Genomic DNA, 14,939 nt, shown 5'->3' on the forward strand with positions numbered 1-14,939 from the left:
GTGGGCTCAATGACCTCTGCTCTTAATTCATATTCTTGTGGGAAAAAAAATCAAAATTGCAATATTTATAAGTGGCATATGTGAAGATACTTTTCAAAAATTGCACGTTTTTCTACAGTATTACGATGCCACTGACCACCTCGATAATGGTGCCATACCCCTGAGCTCAGGAAATGTCATCCGGGACTCCATCATCACTATCTGGCAACCAATCCAGCAAAGTCCATTAGATACATCTTGATTTTGTACAATACATTATACAGGCTCCTGGCACCCAATTCCCTTTATCCACAAAGGGCTCACCATTTGTGTAGACATTAAAAGGATAGTAGTTGGACTGCCTATAATGCTATTCCCCCCATCCTCACCATATAAAGTGACGTTTGACATTAGCAATCCACATGTACCTTTAAAAGTTAATCATATAACCACTTTCCAACATCAGTCCCTCTGGTCAGATGGCAAGAAGGTTGGAAGCATGGGATTGATTTCTTAAGCATCCAGTGCTATAGTCAGTATAGATGGTATATAATTAGCTATACCCAGACTCCTTCAGCATGAAGTATTCTCAATAGAACTTGTTGCACTTGGAAGTGATATACACAACCAGCAAGGTCCCAGGATTGTTGACCACTTCATTCTATATAGGACAGCACTTGGTGTGTTTCATGTAGTCTCAACCCTCGATGAACTATGAAATTGTAAGTTGAAAATTGTCAGGAGACTCGTCCTTACTCACTGTTGACTCATTCGTCCTAAGAAGTGTACAGCCCATGCTGAAATGTTTTGAGGAGTGTCTGTTTGGGATGAGTAACCATACAGCAGCTAGTATCTCCAGAGAGATAAACTACTTACCACACAGGAGGAGGCCATTCAGCTCATGATGTTTGTGCAGTTCAGAATGTGTGTCAGCCGGGATGTGTGGGCAGGAGACAGGAATTTTCATTTTCTTGTATGCGCAATTTCAAAATTTAGTTCTCAATTACGGTTATGAAACTTGAAGTTGAAACAATTTCTCATGCTCTTAAATCTATGTGCACAGTCAGAGTACTTAAACATTTATTATACACTGAGTGACATTGTGGGAGCACTCCCTTTGAAAGAACATCCACAGCTAACTGCCTAAGTCCATTATTTTTCTAACAATGGCATTGTGGATTAATGGTACTCCCAGCTGTGATGGTCTTTGTATGGTCAATTTTCACAGCTAAAATATTTACACCTCCAGTGAATAGCACAAAATTTGAATCTTTTATTAAAACAAGTTTACATCCAAAACAGCCTGAGAACTGCTTCACTGAAGAGATTAAGTGTAAAGGGTATTTGTGGTTGCAGAATTACTTCACTCCTGTTGCACCCAACTGGTTATATGTGTCTTTCTCTGATCTTACTCCAGCAGACACCAACTGCTTCTCAGATCACGTACGCACCTGAACCTCCAACTCCACCCATAATGTATGATCCTGGACAGCAGGTACTGGCCTACACAAACTTCTATCCTGGGCCTCCGCATCTGCCACCTTACAGCCCATATGATATTCAGGTACAGTACTTAGATATCAAAATTGTTGGATTGAAATCACTGCATCATCTTCCATTCCTTGACTAATTAAATGAAATGTGACATATGCTAAACGTGTGTTCTTTAAATCATGGTAGTCTTTTGTTGTGGGGTACATTTAGCTTAGTTAACTAGGTGGCTAGCTATGGTTCCTAATAGTGTGGCTTTGTGAGAATAGGTGAATTATATTCCCTCTTTACAACCTCCTTGGTTGGCTGGAACACTCTTTTAAACTTCTTGTACACCGCTATCCCGCTCTCTAATAAAACATATAGTTGTCAAATGTCTAAAATATCAGGAAGGTGTCAATCACAAGGTTTCCTTGAGTGAAATAAAGAACAACTTCATTATCTGCTCCAAGAAAAATAAAGATGTTGTGTTAAGCAAACACAGGTACAAAATTAGAAGGGTTAATGTCCAAACAAAAGGAAAATGAAAAGATTGTACAGTTTTAATGTTCTTGGGGTTTCTCTGAGGTACAACGTTTTAACCTGAGACCATGGTTGCTTTAATTGATGCCTTGCATCCTCAACAACAGCAAATATTTCAGATGTCCTGAGTTTTTGGTGTTCTGATGGCTTTTCCTAATCAGCTCTGTCACCAGGACATCTTTCTTTCTTCAGTGTCTAAGTTCATTGCTTCAGGTTTGATCATTTCAGGTGATCTCTTTCAACTCCAGATTGTTAAACTTAGCATTCAGGTGGATTCCAAATTTTTGTTATATATGGTAACGCCAGCAGTGTAGGTGCAGTTCCCATCCTGGCAGAGGTAGAATTGGACCTGTCACTTCATCCTACTCTGTCTTGAAGGAGGTGGTAAGCAATGGCAAGCCACCATGAAGAAAAGCTGCTAAGAAAGTGGATCAGAACAAAGCAATAATTGACAATGAGCCAATGACCTGTCTTGAGGCAGTCCACACCTTTTAGATGCCAAAGGTTTTGGCATTGTTTTAAGCTGACAGAAATGCAGGCATCCCCAACAGGTAAACATAATCAATGATGGCAGTAAGCCATATGCACCAGAATGTTCTTCATCATGTTGTTTGCATTTTCCTAAGATGTAGTCCTGTTAAGATCGGCTTGTACGCAGGCTTCATAGGGAAGGAAAGTAGGCACTTGATATGGTATGTCAGAATATAAAGGTGTTGATTGAAGATAGGATCATGGACACTGCTGTCCTGAATTCCACAGTAAATTATTATGTCAAGTACTGTGGAGTCCACCCATCAAGAATTGCAACTTGGACTAGGCTTATCAGACTCATGTATTTAAGACCCGAGGCCCTCTACTGGATGTTTCTCATGTCTTTTCAGTTCCAGAGCATGCAACATGACCTGCACAAAATTTATGCCAAAATTAATCAACACTGTAATGGTAACAGTCCTTTGCCAATTAGAATGGAGAGTGTGGTGCTGGAAAAGTAATGGTAACAGTCCTTTACCGATTAACAGTTGAGCTCTGTTGTCTCTGGCATGGTATTCTGCACCTGAAACTGTATTAGGTTTGGTGCCAAGAGTTGTATATCTGCTGTAGATGATGGTAATTTGAGCACAAGTCAGAAATTCCAAAGTTCAACCCTTCCTTAAGTACTCACTAAATTTCAAAAAAAAATTGCTTGCTGGCAGAAAATGTATTCCTTTCCCAATATAATGTGAGTGCAGAATACTAGGAAAATGAAGATCAATATAGATGGCTCAAAGTTCAACTAGTAATTCTGTTTAATGGGCGAGTTACCTACCCTATTATCAGACTTTCGCCAGACTTCTGGGCTGGAATACAAGAATAAATTTCCAATGATCAGCTTTAACTAAAGCAGTTTTTAAAAATAGTTTCTCAGCAGCAAAATTAAAATAATCCTACAAACTGTCTTTTATCAGTTTCAGGCAGGAATGTTTTTTGTTTCCCATTCTGCTGTCGTTGAGTTCACTTTGGGCTCATACAATAGAGACAGACGTTGTCAAACTCCCTCAACAACACCTCATTCCTAATTCTGCTTCTGCCATTGCTTCCTATGTGGTCCATGACAACTGGATCCATCTCATTCTCCTATTTTTTTTTCTCTTCCAACTGCAATGAAATGTCTTTAACTCTGACCCGACAATGAGCCAATGACCTGTCTTTAGGCAGCGCAACTTTTGGAACTCTTAGTCTTGGCTACAGAGAACAAAATCTATCCCCTTACTATACTGTCTCCCATCACTATCAAATTATAGAGTCATAGTGTCATAGAAATGTACAGTATGGAAACAGACCCTTCCAACCTGTCCATGCCAACCAGATATCCTAACCCAATCTAGTCCCACCTGCCAGCACCCAGCCCATATCCCTCCAAACCTTTCCTATTCATTTACCCATCCAAATGCCTCTTAAATGTTGCAATTGTACCAACCTCCTCCACTTCTTCTGCAGCTCATTCCATACACATACCACCCTATGTTTGAAAAAGCTGCCTCTTGGGTCTCTTTTATATCTTTCCCCTCTCACCCTAAACCTATGCCCTCTAGTTCTGGACTCCCAGACCCCAGGGAAAATACTTTGCCTATTTACCCTATCCATGCCCCTCATGATTTATAAACCTCTATAAGGTCACCCCTCAGCCTCCAACGCTCCAGGGAAAACAGCCCCAGCCTGCTCAGCCTCTCCCTATAGCTCAAATCCTCCAACCCTGGCAACATCCTTGTAAATCTTTTCTGAACCCTTTCAAGTTTCACAACATCTTTCCAATAGGAAGGAGACCAGAATTGCATGCAATATTCCAACAGTGGCCTAACCAATGTCCTGTACAGCCGCAGACCCCATTGAATGGCCTGCAGTCCCATGGTGTCGTGTTCAGTTTGCTCATCCACCGTGCAGACTCTTTCATCTTCCATATAGACAGCAAGAACCTGTTGGTTAAGGACAATGATCAACTATCCTCCTCTAATGAATCTAGGGTATCGCTACCTCTGGTTGTCACAGCCTCTGGCTTAGGCTACTAACCAGATCTGTACCACTTCCAGCCTATTGGGTATGACTAGGTGAAAGTGCGGAATGCAGATGCTGGAGATTAGAGTCAAGATTAGTGTGGTGCTGGAAAAGCACAGTAGGTCAGACACCATCCGAGGAACAGGAAAATTGACGTTTTGGGTAAACGTCGATTTTCCTGCTCCTCAGATGCTGCCTGACCTATTGTGCTTTTCCAGCACCACTCTAATATTGGGTCTGACTTCCTCCTAGGATAGGAACAGTGTACAGTTAACTTTTCTCCTCTCTAATGCCCCACAACATCTGCGGTTCAATTAGTCCTAGCTGAGGTTTGTAGCAATACAGACACATAGCTTAGATGTAGGGGTGACACAGTGCCACAATGGTTAGTTGGCTGCATGGGTTTCCTCAGTGTGCTCCAGTTTCCCCTCTCAGTCCAAAGATGTGTAGGTTAGGTGGATTGGCCATGCCAAATTGTAATTTCCAGGCTAGAAGGATTAGCCACAGTAAATGCAGCATTACAAGAGTAGGGTGGGAGGTGAGTCTGGGTGTGATGCTCTTCAAATGTTAGTTGCAGGCTCAATGGACTGAATGGCTTCTATCTACACTGTAGGCATTGTGTTGTGGGGGATCACAGTACTCTCTACAAACTCTCACATGCTGTCATTGCTGCATATCGCTTCCAATGCCATCCGTAAATAACACTTGTTTAACCTATTCAGTCAACTTACTCAAAAACTGAAAACTATAAGCCAAGAAATTTATCTAAATCTGGATATAGCTAGACTACTTTAAATATTGACTCATTGTGAACACAATTATTGCTGGCATTAAACATCAGTTCCTTTCCTCTCTCCAATTCACGCTCAATGATTTTCCAGATTTTACACTTGTCATAATGCACTGTGCTGCTTATTTTTGTAATCCTTTTTTGAGCCACCCCCATGTTGCAATGTCTGGTTCTGCTTCCAGGGATGAGAACCTCTACAGGTCATCATGTACAACTAATCGACAGCCACTGTTCCTGTTAAAGGTTGACTAAGTTACAGTTTCATTTAGTTATAAAGTTTCTTCTGAATCAAAGAAGTAAAACTTTGTGGTTAAACTAAACCTCAGTTAGATAGTACATTATTGCTGTACCAGAAAATACAATTTGTCAGGTTCCCAACTTTGACCTTCTGGGTATGATTTTTACACCATCCTTGCGAACTCAAGCTGAGAAAAAACTGTTCCGGGATGGTTGGATTCCGAGGGAGGAGGCCTGGCGAGCCCCTGAATGAGAATAGAAACTGACAGCTGCAGGTGTGGGTTGAGTGCAAAGCCAGCCTCTCTGCACTGGGACTGTGCTGTAAATAAAACAAAATGAAACCAAAAACTGTTCTCACTGCTCACCGATTTCTCCTCATCCTCTAAGCTCCATCTGTGCTAAACCTATGCCACTTCTGATGCTTCCTTAACTACACCCCATGACCCCTCATACTTCCTATGTCCCTCTACCCAATACTCATTGCCCTTTATAGCATCTGTCCTAACCTATGCCCTGTACCCATCACTTTAACCTCTCGAGCCCTTATGCCAAAGGAGTGCCAATTCATCCAATATGTCAATCACCTTTGACCTTTTACCTACCATGTCAGCTCACTAGTTTCCATCATGGACAGACTTCAGGACCCATGCATAGTAAAGGAGAAATGAAGTTATATGAAAGTAAATTCTAATGCACCCTCTCGGCATCATAACAATAGCCTTACTACAGCTCTCTAAAAAGCTTTGTATTGTGACTGCCCAAAATAAATTCACTGAAACAGACCTGCAGTGGTGGGTGGTGGGGATTTAAAAAGACCATACACACTTAAGTGAATCAATTTTGCACTACAAAGGGACATTGGAAAATAAAGTATTTCCTCTAGGAAAGGCAAAGAAAGAAAATCCCAGTCTTCTACATGGGTTGGGCAGCAACCCTTGTCATTTAAGGCTGCCATGATTATTTGGACATTGACAAGTTTTATATCCATTTCTGCTGTATCAAGTTTCCCTGCAGTTTCCAGACAAAACCCTACACTCCCTTCAGAACCCTTTTGGGTTTGGATGTTTTCCAAGTAACCTGAGGCTAATGGTAGTTATACACACACATCCTTAGTCCTCGGCCTATGTAAGTTAGTTGACTCTACCATTTACAGCATGGTGAGTTCCACTCCCTAAAAGTGAACCATGTTACATTGTGATGTTAGTTCCAAACGCACAGTATTGTTGGACTTTGTGCCATCTATTGTGCTACAAGCTTTTAATCATTTAAAACCTTACCACTAGACCACCTCTTAACAAATTTGAATTGATTGTTATGGTAAGTTTATAATGAAACTTTAGCCTGTTTTTTTTCTTTCCAGTCTGCAGATTGAGCTGTTGTGTATTTATGCTCCTATAAATTCTAACTTTGTCATTCTAAAAGTCAAAACTACACTGCAGTGTTTCTTTCCTCCCTTCACTTTTTTTGTCAAAAAGTAGTTCAGTCTTCTTGTATCTTTTCGTGCACTTAGCTACTAAAGAAGAGCCTCAAGTGTCTCATCTGGAGGATTAACTGGAGCTTGCACCATATGACTGCAGAGAAGGTATTCCTGGGGAAGGCTCTGAGTAAAGGGAGTAGTCCAAGCTTGTGCCCTGCCAAGGCATCCAATCTGGCTTACCATCTGGTTTAAAATACAGGATGTACAAGTGTAAAGTTCTGCAGAAACATAGCTGAGCCTCAATCTTTCAGCAGTAAATGCAGGAGAAAATTGGCTTCTGATTGGAAGAGCATTGAGCACTTCTTTATTCAGCGAGTTTTGAAAAGATTTGTAGCTCAGGTTGAGGTTCTGGATATGGGTTTGCTCGCTGAGTTGGAAGGTTCATTTCCAGACGTTTTGTGGCATTCCAACCAGAACTCTATCAACAAATACATCAAGTTAGACCCCATCACCCACCCCCTGGAGAAAAAACAGGAAATGACATCAGCCACAGCAAATGATGTCACCACAGGAAATGACATCACCAACCCAAATATATAAACAGAAAGTAGGAATAATCAACAGTGCTTAGCCCAGGTGCCCACTGAAGATGTTACCTGGTAGGGTGGTGAAATGTCTCGAAATGAACCTTCTAGCTCAGTGAGCAAACCTACATCCACCACTTCTTTATTCAGCCTGAGGCGTGTGTGCAGTGGCAGTGGAAAGTCTGCTAGTGAAGAAGCTGGTCAGGACAGAGTGCCAGCCAGGGGCAAAGAAGTTTCACATTGGAGGAGGCAGCTCGCTCCTCCCTACGCTGACACTGGCTCTCTGAAGAAGGCGGTCAAAATCATAGAACAGATTCAAAAGCCACAGGGCTGCGAGCAAGTATGGGGAGATAAGTGAGTAAGGAGCAGACAGCGTGGGCAGGAGTGCGAGCAAGGGACAGAGGACCAATGATATTTTTTATTCATTCATGGGACATGAGTGTTGTAGATGCAGATACAGTTACAATATTTAAAAGACTTTTGGATAGGTACATGAATAGGAATGGTTTAGAGGGATATGGGACAATTTAGTTTAGGAAACCTGGTCGGCACGGACAAGTTGGATCTAAGGGTCTGTTTCAGTGCTGTATGATTCTATGGCTAAGCCAGCATTTATTGCCCATCTGTAATTGTAAGGAATCACATCTAGGCCAGACCAGGTAAGGGTGGCAGCTTCCTTCCCAAAAGAACACTTGTGATCCAGGTGGGTTTTTTCCAAGAATTGACAATGGTCTTATGGTCATGATTAGACTCTTAGTTCCAGATTTATTGAATCCATAGCTGGTTTCCAGCCTGGGTCCCTAGGACAGTTCCAGGATCTCTGGATTAGATTAGATTCCCTACAGTATGGAAACGGGCCATTCGGCCCAACAAGTCCACACCGACCTTCCGAAGAGTAACCCACCCAGACCCATTCCCCTACATTTACCCCTGACTAATGCATCTAACTCTATGGGTAATTTAGCATGGCCAATTCACCTAACCTGCACATCTTTGGATTGTGGGTGGAAACCGGAGCACCCTCAGGGAACCCACACAGACACAGGGAGAATGTGCAAACTGCACACAGACAGTCGCCCGAGGCTGGAATCGAACCCAGGTTCCTGGTGCTGTGAGGCAACAGTGCTAACCACTGAGCCACCCTGCTGCCTGTCTGATGATAATATCAGTAGGTCATCACCTCCCCAGGATGGGTGGGAAAGTCAATGTGGGGGCAGAAGGTGTGGGTGAGCAAGAGAGTGAAGAGCAGGAATTGAGCACCTGGGAGAGGGGTAGAGAGTAGGATGGGGGAGTGAGAGCATAGGATGGGAGGATTAGAGAAAGTGCACCTAGGAGAGGGGGAGTGTGTGAAACCTGAGAGTGAACCAGACAAACACATTCATCCTTACTTTGTCTGACAACAAATCTCCATAATCTACAGATTATCCAGGTGGGGGCAACAGGAAATGTGTTCTTAAAGAATTAATGTTTCAAAATGTTCATACCAGTAAACAATACCTCGCTTTGGAGTCTGTGTTTGGATTTCATAACAACTCATTTTATCTATTGAATTGTATTTCCAAGAAATGCCGTTTGTTTTTTTTTAAAGGCACATTTTATCAAATTATGGATGCTAGTGATTAGTCTTTGAAACAAGTGTCTAATCATGTTAAATTGAAAGGCATCATTGTCATAAAAAATTGTGTATGTGTATGTTCACATAATATGAGACAATTTGCTGGTAAATAGCATGTAAACAAAACAGTCACAGATATTAGGGTGTACTCTGTACTGACTCATTTAATGTCTACTATTTCTCTTTACCAGCATCCCAGTATATTCTCAGCCTCCACGCCATCTGATGATTCACAGTCTATTTCACAGTCTGCTTCAAGTTACATGTGGCCGCCAAACACTCCTCCTCGCTACTCACCAGCGTACTTCCCACCTGATGAAAAGCCGCCACCCTACACACCATAGATCTCGACTTGTTTTCATCATCGTCACAGACTTTGATCTTTTTGGAGACCTTCATTGCAAAGGCATCATCCACCCAGATCACTTTATGATCTCCATATGCATACTCTTACACACAGTGATGTGTTTGTAGAAACTCTTCTGTTAAAAAGAAACCAAAAGCATATCATTCTGCTACTTGTTAAGGGTATGTTAATCCTAATTTGTTGGAAAATGATGCACTTATACTTTAGGTTGTAATTACAAAAACAAAACTTTGGAAAGCTACAAACCCATCAGCACTGTCAGATCAACCACAATCAAATTAAATGGTCGAACAGAAGTAAGAGGCTGAATGGTCTACCCTTGTTCCTATCTTCCTATGTTGCTAATTTATCAATTAAGCTGTGCAAATATATAATTTAAAAGGAAATGATCAATTTTAGCGTTGTAGTATACTGTTACCTTTTTGGTAGTTTTTTTACTGGTTGAAATCTCTACTTTTTAGCAGTTTCTGTGCATATTTTAGGTAAATGTCCAGATAAATATTTCAGCACTGCTCTTATGAAATAGATCCATTTAGAGGCCCATTTTCATATCTCAAACTGGTGGAGCATTAGGTGACTATGTCATAGCAAGGTTCACAGAGAGTTTGGTTCCCCTTTCAGTGCTGAGTAAGGTGTTTTCTGCTGCAAGGCATTTTAATATTCCATTTGATCTGAACTGAGTGGCCCTTCACTAAGAATTGGGGAAGTTCTAATTACTGATTGCATCCTGCTGGAAGTCAGTGTGGGAGGACATTTGATGAGAATGTGTCAAGGCTCAAGAGCCTACTCCTCTTCCTGTTTCTTGTGGTCTTTATGGCTCATGGTTCACATGTGTCATGATCAATGGGCAAGATGCAGTCGGCACATGCTTGCAAAGAGGGAGTGCCTTTAAGATTGAAGGGGAGGGAGAAAATTAAGCCTGAGAACAAATGTGGTTCTGGTTACCAGTTTCATCTCAAGCCAGCTATAGATGGATGTAAACTACCTTCCCTTAACCATGTAGAAAGACTTAGATAAGAACAGAAAGTTGGATTATCAGTGCACAGTCTCTAATGTCTGTTTACAGAGCACAACTATTGGAATTCAGATTCCTGGTGCTTGAATATTGCATTGACCTTGTGACATTTTGAGGGAAGATAAGGAAATATTCTATTTAACAATGACTGCTGCTTTATCCATTGGAAAATAAATGGATTGGAATGTGTTTGACGGTCATGAAATAATTTTAAAACCATGCACGGACATAGAGGGGCTTGTGTGCACTTCACTGAACATTTATATATCAGAGTTGCCTCTAGTCTAACTACCATTTGAAAGATAAGAAAGAGTTGCAATTATGAATAATTGTGGGGTAGCAAAGTTCACAGGATTTGTGGAGCATATTCTTCAGAGTTCTAAAGTTCTTGGGCTTTAGACCACGTGAAGAATTAGCAGAGTTAAGTTCACTTTGCATACAACCAGATGAATCCCATAAACAGCTGGTCGGAAAAATGCAGGGACTGTTAAAATTTCAGTGGGGTACCCACTTGTTAGCTATGGATCCATCTTTGTCCTTGATATAAGTAAATCTTTTGTTTTCAGTAACTTTTGAATTTGTGGTACATAAGTAGAAAGTTGGCAAAAAGTACATATCTTCAGGAAGATGCAGTCAAAAAAGCTGTCAGATGTAATTTAAGCTGAATAAATGTATGTTAATTCATTTTGACTGAAAACCGAGGTTAGGAGAATATGTTTATTGGAAGGACATTGGTGGGGCGGGGGGAAAGAATAAGCAGAGAAAGAATCAAATACACAGATCCTTGAAAGAGCAAATGCAAATGAGTAAAGATATGCATATATGGGATGTGTTGTAGCGGTAAAGGATTAATTGGGAATCCCGGGTCAAACCACTTTGCAAAGTTAGATGGTCCCAACTGCAATAAAGATGGAAGATGCAAATTGCAGTAAGAAAACTCACTGGGGTGTGTGAGGTGAATGAATGGTTTTTGTATTTCAGATTGTTTTTTGGAAACAAAATTGGAGCTTGATGACATCTATTTGAACTTAAGTTTTCATTTCTTATCATAATCCAAAAAAAAAATCACCTTTTGTGTAATGGCTTCAAATCTTAATGGATTGCACTATTAGATTTCTTTTTAAAAAATCATTATTTTATTGAATGCATTGTTTTGTTTCCCAACATCATCCCTAAGACTCTTGCTGCTCGCTGTGTTTACCATGTTGAGTTATCCAACTGTGCAGCTATGAACTTAAAACAGCTTACGTAAAAGCACTCTTTCTAAGAAAAATTGGTGCCAGTTCACCTGAGTTCCAACATAGAATACTGTGGGAATTTGTGGTATTCTTGCATGTGTGGTTGAAATTTTGACAGGAGTTCTATTTGCATTGAAATTTATCTCTCCAGTAAGAAGTGGCTAAAAAGCTCTACAAAATGTATAAACCCAGGCCCAGTGAATAAAGTTCCTAGTCACCTTCTGGTTATTTGATTATGCAACGTATACAGAGGAATTTCTTCTTCTCTAAGAGGGTAATGAACCTGTGGAATTCTTTGCCACGGAGAGCCTCCAAAACTGTTTTTTAAAAATAATACTCAAGGCTGAGATAGATTTCTAAATCAGTAAGGGAATCAAGGACTATGGAGAAAAGACAAAAACTGAAATTGAGGAATATCAGATTAGCATTGATCTCATTGAATGATGGAGCAAACCACATGTGTTACTGTACATGTATGCAAATAAATTGAATATAGCAAACAAGATTGGGGAATTATAGGCAGAGATTGCTAAGTGGAAATATGATGTTGTAATGATAAGCGACCTGGTATTCAAATAAGATAGGAAAGGAGGCCAGAAGGCAGGATTATTTCAGGAGAGCATTGTAGTGCAAGAGAAAGATGTCACAGGTCAATTGATTAAAAATAAGGAACAAAAAGGGTACAATTACATTGCTAGGTGTATCTGTAAACCACCAGCTAATGGTAAGGATATGGAGAAACAAATGTGCAGGGAAATTCCAGATGCCAATGTTATGCACAAATTTTAATGGGCAACTTCAGTTACCCAAGTATACACTGGGACAGTCATAGTGCAAGGGCAGGAAGGGATAAGTGTTCTGAGATTGTATCCAGGAGAGTTTCCTACAGTAGTATGGGTCCAGCCCACAAAAACAATCGTTGGACCTGGCTATTGGGAATGAGGATTACTAAGGAGACAGTGATCATTGTATTGTAAGTTTCAAGATAATGGTGGAGAATTACATTCATCAGTCCAGGGTGAAGAAAGATTAGTTGAAGAGCTGACTTCAATGGGGCAAGAGCAGAGCTGGACAGGACAGACTACAACAAGAGTTTGGCAGGAAAAACTAATTGAACAATGGTCTGCCTTTGAAGAGAGGATGGTTTGGTACAGTTGTGGTACTTTCCTTCAAATGGGAAAAGTAGAACAAACAAACCCAGAACTCCATGAATAACAAAGGAGATAGAAATAAAGATAAAGAAGAAAAAGTGTGCTTATTACAGATGTCAGTTAGAGGATGGAATTGAGAACAAAGAGGAATACAGATAATTCAGAGACTAGATTAAAAAAAGCAAGAGAAACTGAGAAATGACTGGCAGCCAACATATAGGGGTGCTCCAAAATCTTCTGTGGGCATATAAATATTAAAGGTAATCAAAAGGGGAGTAGGGCTGATTAAAGCTCAAAAAGGGGATTTCCACATAGAGGTAGGGGCATAGCTCAGGTGTTAATTTGTTCTTTGCGTCTTTCTTTGCCAGAGGTGGATGCTAACCAGACCATGATGACAAGAGCAGGACTCTGTGACAAAAAAAGTAACTCTCACTAGAGGAGTTCAGCATTGTTAAGGAAGAAGTCTTGAATGGACTGTTGGTACTTAAAGTTGACAAGGCATCAGGATCAGACAAGACACACCTAAGAATATTGAAGGAAGTGTGAGTGTTACTCGCAGGGACACTGACCATAATTCTTCCCTAGACGCCATGGAGGTATCAGAAGACAGGAGAATTACAATCATTATGGCCATGTTCAAGAAAGAGAATAAACCCAGAAATTATAGACCAATCAGTTTACCTTCAGTGATGGGTAAGCTTCCAGAAATAATTATAATTATCTTTGGGGACATAATGAGGGTAACACATTGATGTGATGTTCTTTAACTTCCCGAAGGCAGTTGTTACATTGCCACAGACAGACATGAGAAAATTTATACATCATGGAATAAAAGGGATAGTAGCAACATGGATACAAAATTGACTGAGTAATCGGAAACAAAGAAATGGCCAATGCGCGTTTTTGGGGCTGGAGGAACATTTGTTGTGGAGTTCACCAGGGATTGTTATTGGGACCCTTGCTTTACCTGATGTGCTTGTATTAACGATCTGTACATGTGCACAGATCATTGAAGGTGGCAGGATAGGTGGAGAGAGCAGTTAAGAAAGCATATGGTATCTTTGGCTTTATTAATAGGAGCATAAAGTATAAGGGCAAGGAGATGTTAAATTTGTGTAAGACACTTATTAAACCTCAACTGGAGTTATGAGTACAGTTCTGGGACCACATTACAGGAAGGAAGTGAAAGCATTGGGGAGAGTCCAGAAGCAATTTTCAAGAGTGAAATTTCTCATCCATAGAACTATTTATGAGGGTACATTGAAGAGGTTGGGACTGTTCTGTTTGGAGAGAGGAATTCTAATTTTTTTAAAAATGTCAAAATCATGAGTGGGCTGGATAGAGAGAAACTGTTCCTGCTCATAAAAGGAACAGGAAGGAAAGGACTAGATTTAAAATGATGTGCAAGAGGAGCAAATGTGACGTGAGAAAAGTCTTTTTTTCACACCGCAACTAGTTAAGGTATAGAATGCACTGTGTGGAAGTCTGGTGGAGGCACATTCAACTGATACATTCAAGAGGGTATTGGATGATTATTTGGATAGAAATAATGTGCAGGGATATGGGAGAAAGGTAGGCGATTGGCACGAGATAATGATGCTCATTTTAAAGAGTCTGTGCAGACACAATGCATTGAATGGCCTCCTGCACCATAACGCTTTTGTGATTCCGTGATCCATCAAATATTTTAGTGCATATTCTTCTTAAACTCGAGCAGTTTTGTTTTAAAATCTAATGGTTACAGCTCATGCTAGTTCTCCTTCTGTAAAATCAGTGAAAACTTGTTTCAAAGCTGCCACTGAAGTAGACTGGACCAGGTGGAATCACGTTTGACTGAACCACTGGATTACCTCCTTGAAAAGGCTATAATAGACAAAGGATCTTAATATTCTCTTCTCCAAAACGCTGGGTTGAAACCCTTCTCTTTGCTTTGAATACCATGTATTAGAAGTCATGCCTTCAGTTATATGAAGCCCTAGTTATACCACATTTGATGTACTG

At 40.6% G+C, this 14,939-nt stretch overlaps 1 protein-coding gene across 4 annotated transcripts in view; it reads left to right on the top strand.

The window, feature by feature from the left end:
• Positions 1–12,008, top strand: part of tmem255a (transmembrane protein 255A) — a 77,863-nt gene extending 65,855 nt beyond the window's left edge. For 3 of the 4 annotated variants that reach the window (XM_072595504.1, XM_072595501.1, XM_072595503.1), the window contains 2 exons: positions 1,397–1,543; positions 9,359–12,008. In XM_072595504.1, the coding sequence (XP_072451605.1) occupies positions 1,397–1,543; positions 9,359–9,511 (300 nt within the window). In that variant the 3' untranslated portion in view covers positions 9,512–12,008. The remainder of the gene's footprint in view (positions 1–1,396; positions 1,544–9,358) is intronic. The other variant, XM_072595502.1, reaches the window with a different exon arrangement.
• The last annotated feature ends 2,931 nt before the right edge of the window (positions 12,009–14,939 follow it).

The sequence above is a fragment of the Chiloscyllium punctatum genome, chromosome 25 (genome assembly GCF_047496795.1).
Source record: "Chiloscyllium punctatum isolate Juve2018m chromosome 25, sChiPun1.3, whole genome shotgun sequence".
NCBI lineage: Eukaryota > Metazoa > Chordata > Chondrichthyes > Orectolobiformes > Hemiscylliidae > Chiloscyllium > Chiloscyllium punctatum.